Source organism: Orycteropus afer, unplaced genomic scaffold (assembly GCF_000298275.1).
Source record: "Orycteropus afer afer isolate SDZICR_OR568_19922 unplaced genomic scaffold, OryAfe1.0 scaffold00420, whole genome shotgun sequence".
Classification (NCBI taxonomy): domain Eukaryota; kingdom Metazoa; phylum Chordata; class Mammalia; order Tubulidentata; family Orycteropodidae; genus Orycteropus; species Orycteropus afer.
The window spans coordinates 2,654,423-2,665,624 of NW_006922007.1; the positions used below are offsets into that span (position 1 = coordinate 2,654,423).

General features: G+C 42.1%; 1 protein-coding gene across 1 annotated transcript in view; it reads left to right on the forward strand.

Moving 5' to 3' along the window:
* LOC103208268 (solute carrier family 5 member 4) overlaps positions 1 to 11,202 on the forward strand; it is an 88,921-nt gene that overhangs the window by 52,204 nt on the left and 25,515 nt on the right. The window contains exon 11 of the mRNA XM_007953956.2: positions 1,116 to 1,266. Within this exon, the coding sequence (XP_007952147.2) occupies positions 1,116 to 1,266 (151 nt within the window). The remainder of the gene's footprint in view (positions 1 to 1,115; positions 1,267 to 11,202) is intronic.

Sequence of the window (11,202 nt, forward strand, 5' to 3'; positions counted from 1 at the left end):
AGACAAAAAATTCTCTATTGTCTTGGAGCTCACATTCTAGTTTTGTAAGAGAGAAAATTCATCACACACATACTAAATATGTAAATTAGATAGGATGTTAGAAGGTGATCATTTCCATGGTGAGCAGAAGCAGAGCAGGACATGGGGCTCAGGAGTGACTGGTGATCTTGTAACACAAAAAAACAAAAACCAAACTCATTGCCGTTGAATCGAACCCAACTCATAGTGACCCTTCCTTGGGTTTCTAAGGCAGTATCACTATGGAAGTAGATTGCCCAACTTTCCTTCCGAGGAGTGGTTGGTGGGTTTGAACCACCAGGCTTCTGGTAAGCAATCAAATGCCTTAGGCACTATGCTCCCAGAGCTCTGCCTAACGAAAGTTGGCTAACACTTTTGTGACCTTTCTTCTCCTGCCAAATATGAGCATTTTCAGGAGGAAAGGAACATGATTCACAAATGACATCACCACATCCACCCCATTCCACATTCTGCTCTAGGAGGTTTAGTAGCATTGCTAATGGGCCTAGTTAACTGGAGGAGGAAGTTTCCATCATGTCTCAAAAGTCTCAGCTTTGTCAGACCAAAGATGTCTTCAGCTGAACCACCTACCAGGTTTCTTCCTCTTCAATTATTTCAAGACTTTAGGAGGCCAAGAGTTCCTCCCCAAAGAAAAGTGGCACTGCACTTCTTTCTCTTGTCCAAAATAAAGTTCCAGGAGATCATCTTTAAGTCTGTATTTAACTCACTGCCATCAAATCGATTCCAACTCACAGTGACCCCCACTGGGTTTCCAAGGCTGTACATCTTTACAGAAGTAGATTGCCTATCTCCCTCCTGCAGACAAGCTGGTAAGTTGAACTGACGACCTTCCAGTTAGCAGCCAACTGCCTCACAAGCATATATTTAGAACAAAAAAAAAAATTCTACAGTGGATAATTCTCCTATCAATAGGAAATATACAGGAAATATCACATGTTGATGTGTGTTGATAGGCACATCAGTTAGTAAATGTTTCAGATGAGACATTTATATTTGAATGACTCTCTTATTTAGCAAGGCTCTTGTGGACCATGGATCTAGCCCCTAACCAGTACTTGCACCCTCTTCTGCCTCAGGACTGCGAGGCCTGATGCTATCAGTCATGTTGGCCTCTCTCATGAGCTCCTTGACCTCCATCTTCAACAGTGCCAGCACCCTCTTCACCATGGACCTCTACACCAAGATGAGGAAGCAGGCATCGGAGAAAGAGCTCCTTATAGCTGGACGGTAAGAGAACCTGCATTTCTATCTGAACTTTATCTGGAAAGGTACAAATGTAGAAGTGAACTAGAGACTCTTCACCTTTGCTTCTAGTGAAACTCATACAGAATCCTAGAGTGGGCGAAAGAGCAGTTATCTGTTGTCAAGTTGTAGATCAAATCAACCGCAGATCAAACCATTGTATTACAAAGGGTTTTCCTTGGCTGATTTTCAGAAGTAGATTTCCAGGCCCTTTTTCCTCAAAAAAACATGGCTTGTTGTTGTTGTTGTTATATGCCATCAAGTGAGAACTGACTCATAGCGACCTTTCCTTGGGTTCCAAGGTGGTATCACTATGAAAGTAGATTGCCCAACCTTCCTTCGAAGGAGTGGCTGGTAAATTTGAACCACCAGCCTTCTGGTTAGCAGTCAAGTACCTTAGGCACTACACTATCAGAGCTCCCCGAAAAAACTTTGTTGTTGTTGTGTGTCGTCAAGTCGGCCGCGACTCATAGCAACCCCTCCTTGGGTTGCTGAGGCAGTATCACTATGGAAGTAGATTACCCAACCTTCCTTCCAAGGAGTGGCATTAGAAGACTTTAATTTAACTTTATGTTTTTCCAGATAACAAACTTTGGGGCCATACCTTCAAATGAAATAGTTTCTTTTTCAGACTTTCAAATGCTTCCCATTGTCTCTTTCTTCTTCCTTTCCTTATAGCCCCCTCCACAATGACATCTTCACAATCATTGGTCAGCTTTTCATGAAATATAATATCCCCACCTACTCTGATCCATTGATACAAAGTCTCTAGAAGTTTCCATATGTGTTACATGAAATATCTAATAGATCAAGCCATCCACACATTGCCACAGACCAGTTTATCAAGGGCATTCATTAAGAATTGAGCCAGGCTAGAAAGGGACAGACTCAGCATAAGATTCTGCTTATTGAGTTATGTCATTCCAGAGGGCCTTGAACAATATGGGGTCCTGAGGATATCTAGGAAAAGAGAACAAAGAAAAACAATGGATGGCATTTACCCCTTCATAATTTTCAAATATATATATTGTCATGAAATTTTGTAAAACATTTAAAAAAATGTAAACATAAAACATTTTAAAAATGTAAGTATAACACACATACAGAAAACATGTAAGGCATAAATATGTAGCTAAATAATTAATCCCAAAATAAGACCCATGTAACCATAAGTCAAGTCAAGATATGGAAATCATCAGAATTCAAAAGCCCCATTGTTGTTGTTGTTATTAGGTGCCATCAAGTTGGCTCCACCTCATAGTGACCCTATATGTACAGCAGAATGAAGACTGCCCAGTCCTGTGCAAGCCTCAATCCTTGCCACACCTGAGCCCATCGTTGCATCCACCATGTCAATCCATCTTGTTGAGGACCTTCCCTTTTTTCACTGACTCTCCACTTTACCAGCATGATACCCTTCTCTAAGGAATGGTCCCTCCTGACAACATGACCAAAGTAGGTCAGACGAAGTCTGGCCATTCTCGCTTATAAGGAGTGTTCCGGCTGCCCTTCTTCCAGGACAGATTTGTTAGTTTTCTTGGCGGTCCATGGTACTTTCAGCATTCATTGCCAACACCACAACTCCAAAGCATGAACTCTTCTTTGGTCTTCCTTGTTCATCGTGCAGCTCTCACATGCATATGAGGCGATTGAAAATACCATGGCTTGGGTTCGGCGCACCTCAGTCTGCAAGGAGACATCTTTGCTCTTCATCACTTGACTGTTGCTTCCACTGGTGTTGAATGCGGAACCAAGTAATATGAAATCTTTAACAACTTCAATCTTTTCCCATTTATTGTGATGCTGTTGTGTGGATCCAGCTGTGAGAATTTTCATTTTCTTTATGCTAAGATGTAATGTAGAGACTACTGCAGACTGTAGGCTTTAATCTTCATCGGTAAGTGCATCAAGTCATCCCCACTTTCAGTAAGCAAAGTTGTGTCATCTGCATATCACAGGTTGTTAATGAGTCATACACTCTGTTAGGCTGAAGCAAACCCAAGCCACCAACATTTCAGTTAGCAGCTTCCTCCGGGTGTCAGGCCCTGATGAGACAGCCTGATAAGACAACCAAAGTGACAGAACCCGCCCAGACTGGAAAGTCCCATGCAGTGGCAAACTTCCTCTTTTGAAGCCCCCTCATGCTAATTAAGTACAGACCCATGCTAACAGCTAATTGGACCCTGCCATTTCCTTAGAGTACACTGTCATTTCCCTGGTGTCCCCAAATAGGTCCTCTCTCTGTCTATAAAAATCCATGCCCCCTGCCCGGGGGTGCGACTTCTCGGGCCCCTCTTGGGGACCCGTAAACCTCACCCAGAAACTCAGAATAAAAACTTCTCTTTAACCTCACTTTTGTGCATCCTCTTCTCCTTACTGTGGCCTTACACACTCCAGTTTCTCAGATTATTGGTTCAGCATGCAGACTGAGTAAGTATGGTGAAAGTGTACAACCCTGACACCCTCCCTTCCTGATTTTAAGCAATGCAGTATCCCCTTGTTCAAAAAAACACAAGTAAACATCTTTCTGGTATTCTTTGCTTTCAGCCAAGATTCATCTGACATCAGCAATTATATCCCTTGCTCCATTTCCTGTTCTGAATCCAGCTTGCATTTCTGGAAGTTCTCTGTCAATATATTGCTGCAACCATTTTTGAATTATCTTCAGCAAGATTTTACTTGTGTGTGATATTAATGATATTGTTTGATAATTTCCACATTCTGTTGGATCACCTTTCTTTGCAATGGGTACAAATATGGATTTTTCCAGCCAAGTAGCTGTCTTCCAAATTTCTTGGCATAGACAAATGAGTGTCTCCAGTACAGCATCTGTTTGTTGAAACATCTCAACGGGTATTCCATCAATTCCTGGACACTTGTTCTTTGGCAATTCCTTCATTGTAGCTTCAACTTCTTCCTCCTGTACCATTGGTTCTTGATCAAAAGCCACCTCCTGAAATAGATGAACATTGACCAATTCTTTTTGGTACAGTGACTCTGTGTATTCCTTCCATCTTCTTTTGATGTTTCCTGCATCATTCAATATTTTACTCATACAGTCTTTCAATACAGGAATTTGAGGCCTGAATTTTTTCTTCAGTGCTTTCAGCTTGAGAAATTTCAAGCATGTTCTTCCCTTTTGGTTTTCTAATTCCAGGTCTTTGCACATTTCATTATAATGATTGACTTTATCTTCTTGAGTTGCTCTTTGAAATCTTCTGTCATTTCTTCCATTTGCTTTAGCTTCTCTCCATTGAAGAGCAAGTTTCAGAGTCTCTTCTGACATCCATTTTGGTCTTTTCTTTCTTTCCTGTCTTTTTAATGACCTTTTGCTTTCTTCATGAATGATGTTCTTGGTGTCATCCCACAATTCCTCTGGTTTTCAGTCATAGGGGTTCAGTACATCAAATCTATTCTCTAAATGGTTTCCAAAATTCAGGAGGAATATAATCAAGGTCATGTTTTGGCTCTCATGGACTTGTTTTAATTGTCGTCAACTTCAACTTGAACTTGCATATGTGCAACTGATGGTCTGTTCCACAGTCAGGTGTTGGCCTTGTTTTGGCTGAAGATGTTGAGCTTCTCCATCACCTCTTTCCAAAGATGTAGTTGATCTAATTCTTGTGTACTCCATCTGGCAAAGTCCACGTGTATAGCTGCTGTTTGTGTTGTTGAATAAAATGTATTTGCAGTGAATAAGTCATTGGTCTTTCAAAATTCTATCATGAGATCTCCAGTGTCATTTCTATCACCAAGGCCATATTTTCCAACTACAGGTGATTCTTCTTTGTTTCCAACTTTTGCATTCCAATCACTAGTGATAATTAACACATCTTGGTTGCATGTTTGGTCATTTGCAGATTGCAGAAGTTGGTAAAAATCTTCAATTTCCTCATCTTTGACGTTGGTGTTTGGTGCATAAATTTGAATAATAGTAATATTAACTAGTTTCCCTTGTGTTGTTGTTGTTGTTATGTGCTGTGGAGTCAGACCTGACTCATAGCGACCCCCTCCGTGGGTTTCTGAGGCAGTATCACTATGGAAGTAGATTGCCCAGCCTTCCTTCGGAGGAGTGGCTGGTAGGTTTGAACCACCAGCCTTCTGGTTAGCAGTCAAGCACCTTAGGCACTATGCTACCAGAGCTCCTAGTCTTCCTCATAGGTGTATGGATATTAGCCTATCACTGACAGCATTGTACTTCAAGATAGATCTTGAAATATTCTTTGTGATGATGCATTCCACACCATTCTTCTTCAATTACTCATTCCATGCATAGTAGATCATATGGTTGTCTGATTCAAAATGGCCAAAACCATTCCATTTTAGCTCACTGATGCCTAGGAAGGGAGCTCTGGTAGCATAGTGCCTAAGGCACTTGACTGCTGATCAGAAGGCTGGTGGTTCAAACCCACCAGCCACTCTTCAGAAGGAAGATGGGGCAATCTACTTCTACAGTGATACTGCCTCGGAAACCCAAGGAGGGGTCGCTATGAGTTGGGTCTGACATGATGGCATATAACAACAACAACAAAATGCCTAGTATATTTATCTTATCCATTTCATTTTTGACAACTTCAAATTTTCCTAGATTCATAGTTTGTACATTCTGTGTTCCAATTATTAATGGATGTTTGCAGCTGTTTCTTCTCATCTTGAGACATGCCACATCAGAAAATGGAGGTCTCGAAAACTTTAGTCCATCCACGTCATTAAGGTGGACTCTACTTTGAAGAGACAGCTCTTCCCCAGTCATATTCTGAGTGCCTTCTAACTTGAAGGGCTCATCTTCTGGCACTATATTGGACAATGTTTCTGGGCTATTCATAAAGTTTTCCAGTAATATATCAGTGTTTCACTCCTATTCATAAGGTTTTCACTGGCCAATTCTTTGAGAAGTGGATGGCCCCTTCCATCTTCCAAGTCTATCTTAGTCTAGAAGCGCCACTGAAACCTGTCCACCATGAGTGACCCTGCTGGTATTTCAAATACTAGTGGCATAACCTCCAGCCTCACAAAAACACACAAGCCCCCACAGTATGACAAACTGACAGATGAATGGTGGGCCCATCAGGCCTCCTTTTTTTCCCAAAGCTAACCAGTTTGACTACTTCTAACACTATAGTTTAGTGTTTTCCAGTTCTGGATTATGTATTAATAGAACAACTCCATATGCATTCTCTGCTATCTTTCTGCCTTTGCTCATGTTGTTGGTGACGTTCAGTCATGTTCTTGTATGCACCTATTATTCATTGATTTTCTTGTTGTATGGTATTCCATTATAGGAATAGATTACAATTTATCCACTGTGCTGTTGATGGAAATTATGATATTTTGTAGTTAGACCTATTACAAATAATGCTTCCCTAAGCATTTTTGTCTATGCCTCTTGGTGTACATAGGCAGTGTCATGGAATGAATTGTGTCCCTCAAAAATGTGTGTCAACTTGGCTGAGCCATGATTCTCAGTGGTTTGACAGTTATGCAATGGGTGTGGCCTGCACCATATTTTATCTTACAAGAGATAAAAGGAGAAAGAAGCAACCAGAAAAGGAGGGACCTCAGTGCCACCCCGAAAGAAGAGCTGGGAGTGAAGCATGACCTTTGGACCCAGACGGTGCACTGAGAAACTCTCAGACCCAGCAGAAGACTGACGCCAAGACACATGAAGCTCCTCAAGGAGTGTTGGGCCCAGAGTTGTAGAAAGGAGACAAGGACCTTCTTCTAAAGTCAAGGGAGAGATAATAAAGCCTTCCCCTACATCTGGCATGCTGAATTTGTATTTCTAGCCTCCTAAATAGTGAGACAATAAATTTCTGTTGGTTAAAGCATTTTTATTGTAACAGTACTGGGAGTAGGGTGCTGTTCTAACAGATACCTAAAATGTAGACGCAGTTTTGGAATTGATTAACAGATAGAAGCTGGAAGAGTTTTAAGAAGATGCTTAATAGTAGGAAAGAAAAAAAAAAAAAAAGAGCTCTAGTAGTATAGTGGTTAAGGCATTTGGCTGCTACCCAAAAGGCTGGTGGTTTGAACCCACCAGCCACTCCATGGATGACAGATGGAACAGTCTGCTTTGGTAAAGATTTATAGCCTTGGAAACCTAATGGGAGTCATTATGAGTTGGAATTGACTCTATGGCAGTCAGTTTGTTTTTTTTGGTTTTAATAGTAAAAACCTATACAGTCTAATTGTGGAATTATGGATGTCAAAAGCAAGTCTAGTGAGCATTCTGAAGGAAATGAGGAGAGCTAAAGGAAATTGGAGATAGCACAGATAGAGAGAAGCAGTGGCAGAGAAACAGCAACAGCAAAACCAGGAGCAAACCCACGGAGTAAGACAGCTGAATGCCTTCATGAAGGAGGTTTTCTGGTAGAGTGAAGAGCTTCCAGGCTAAAGAGCTTTGTAATACTTCCCTGAGCAGTACTGAAGCAGGCCAGCCCAAGAGAGGCTGAGAGGCCAAAGAACCAAACAGTAAAAGTTGAAGCTCAAGGGACAAGGAGTATTGGAAACAGAGCTGCTTGGGCCACAGTTTCTGGAGTCTCAAAGGGTGGAACTATAACCTTCTAGGTCTCAAAGGGTGGAGACACAGCCTCCTTGGGTTCAAGAAGTCAGATCTTCACCAATTCAGTTCTGCAGTGTTCATGAGTTCCAGGGGGATGGAGCCAGACGCCCAACCCAAAGCTGAGGGGACAAGGCTGCCATGACGAATGGGGACTGCTGGGGCTGAAGAGGTGAAGTCCCCACCTGGTTGGACTAGGAGAATGGGGCTGCCCAAAGCTGAGGGAACAGAGTTGCTGGCTCAGTGGGCCTAGAAGATGGAGCTGAAACCTACTGCTGAGAGTCCTTCACCAAGAATCCAGAGAGTAGAGCAAACACTCAGAATCTGGAGGGCCACAGTCTAGATGGTATCACAGAACAGAGGATGATTTTCAAGACTTGAGAGCTAATGTAAATTGTTCTGCTGGGTTTTGATTTGCTTGGGCCACTATTCCTTCTTTCCCTCCCATTTCTCCCATTTGTAATGGAAATTTCTACCTTGTGCCTGTTCTATTACTGTAGTTTGGAAACAGATAACTTGTATTATAGATTCATAGATGAAGAAGAATTTTGCCCCAGGATAGAATTTGGACTGGGAGTTGATTTAAGACTGTTGGGATGATATAATTGGGTGAAAGTGTTCTGTATGTGTCAAGGACATGTTTTTTGAGGGCTGAAGGATGGAATGTCATGGATTGAATTGTGTCCCCAAAAACATGTGTCAGCTTGGCTAGACCATGATTCTCAGTGCTTTGGCAGTTAAGTAACATGCAATTTGGCAGTTATATAATAATATAATTATCCTCCATGATCATGATGTGATCTGATGTGATTACCAAACAGTTGTAAGGTGGAATGCAAAACACTTACTCAGGTCATAGCCCAGATCTCATGTAACAAGGGTTTTCCTGGGAGTATGGCTTGCATCTTATAAGAGATAGAAGGAGAGAGAAGGAGGCAGAGAAGGAGGAATCTCAGTACCATCAAGAAAGAACACCTGGGACCAGAACGTATCCTTTGGACTTGGGGTCCCTGTGCTGAGAACATCCTAGACCAGGGGAAGACTGATGTCAAGACAAATGGAGATCTCCAAGGAATTCCAGGCCTACAATTGTTGAAAGGAGACAAAGACCTTCCCTCAGAGGCAACAGAGAGAAAGCCTTCTTCTAGAGTTGGTGCCCTGAATTTGAACCTCTCGCCTCCTAAACCGTGAGAGAATAAATTTCTGTTTGTTAAAGCCATTCATTTGTGGCATTTCTGTCATAGCTTCACTAGATAACCAAGTCAGACATGGATTTCTTTCTGGTAGATTGTTAGGTGTGTGCATGTCTTTCACTTTTAGTCTTTTAAAATCTAGTTAGTCTGGCTAGAAAGGAATGTGAGAAGAGATCTTAAAAGAAAAGAAATCAGATTATGACTTTTGCAAAAACCATCAAATTGGTGATGATATGAAATCTGAAAGTGGTTAAAGTGGTAAGGAACACATCATTTCTTCTTCTATGCTTTCCTATTTTCCACTCTACTTGTGTGTATTGTTTATAATGAGGATGTGCGGTTATATACTTGTGGCTTAGCACTTGAAGCTTCTTTCAAGTGGAATGGATGGGATGGAAGTGACAGGTCCTGCTAGTCTCTCCTTAACCTGGAACCTCCCCCTTCCCCATGGCTCATTCACTGAGTAGGTTAGCCTGGCCATCCGACCTTAGCTGGTTCAGCTCAGTCCGAGTGCAGTGTCTGCAAAGACTGATCTTAGAGGATCCTGGACAACTTTTCAGGGAAATGGGGTATGAAGAGAAACCAACCATTTGTTTAAAAAGTTGTATTTTCTTGGTGGCATTTTGATATAGTTACAATTACTTTAGTAAACTAAACACTTAGGGGAAAATTCTCAAGACCTCACCTGGCCTCAGTCTTAACTTCTGGAAACAGAAAGCAGGAAGGTATCTGTGGTTCTGTTGGATAAAATGCTACAGTGGAATTCAGAAGGCCCAAGATGGCATAGTGCTTAAGATATTTGACTGCTAACCAGAAGGCTGGCGGTTCAAACCCACCAGCCACTCCTCAGAAGGAAGACTGGGCAATCTACTTCCATAGAGATAGCGCCTTGGAAACCCAAGGAGGGGTCGCTATGAGTCGGAGTCAACTGGATGGCAGTGAGTGAGTGTGTGAAGATGCAGTAGTTCCACTAATAGGTATACAATATTGGGCACAGATCATGTTTCAGTCTCAATGGTAAATTAATGACTCTTTTGCTCTTTTCCCTTGTTCAATGCCTATTATCTTCAGGACAAACTTATGCAAAACTTTCCTCCTTTATGGGAAGTTATGCCTTTGTGGGGAGATAGATAATTAATAAATACGTGCGGCATCAGGGGAGAAGTGGAGGAAGAAACTGAAAGCAAGACAGGAGAATGGTAACTACTTAAGATTCAGGGAGTTCTTTTCTGAGGAGGTGCATTTGACCAGAGACCTGAAGGAAATGCAGGTGTGAGCCCCATGGCTGGGGAAGGAAATGCCCTGCATTCCACAGTCACATACTTGGCAAGTTAGAGGACAACAAAGAGTGAGTTTGGCACATGAGCAGCAAGGAGAGTGATAAGGAACAAGGTCAGAAAGGTGATCAGTGAAGAGCGCACTCAGGGCCATTTAAGACCATAACACAGACTTTGGATTTTAACCCACATGTGATAGGAAGTTATTGAATGAAGCTAGGAGAGCCAGAGGGAATATGATCTGATTTCCAATGATAATAACAGTAATGATTAACAAACACATTGTGGTCAAGTCGATTCTACCCATAGTGACCCCCTCTATAGAAGTAGATTGCCCAATCTTCCTTCTGAGGAATGGCTGGTGGGTTTGAACTGCCATCCTTTTGGTTAGCAGTCAAATGCCTTAGGCTCTATGCTACCAGTGCTCCCCTAAGTTTCCTGCTCAAATGCTTCTTCCTCTCCCCACCTAATCACCATCTCTCTGTGTCAGGTGAGCACAAGAAACGATGGCTTATCATGGACAGTCTAACAAATTATACAGTAAAATCTGTGAAAGCCGGGACCTGTGTAAGGTGGAAACCTGCCAGAGAAGAAAATCTCAAATATTTTCCACTAATAGAGAGTGATATAAAAGGCAGAACACTTGTGAGACCTGGTAAAACAAGGCCGTCTTGTTGAGTTCTGGCTCTCAGAGGTTTCACTATTTGTTCACAAAAGCAGAGAGTACTGTGAGGTTTACACAGGTGAATGAGTCCTGCTTCCTGGGTTCCAGGGGCCTTTAATGTATTTTCACTAACTTATCCACCAGCCACTCCTCGGAAGGAAGGTTGGGCAATCCTACTTCCGTAGTGATACTGCCTCGGAAACCCAAGGAGGGGTCGCTATGAGTCGG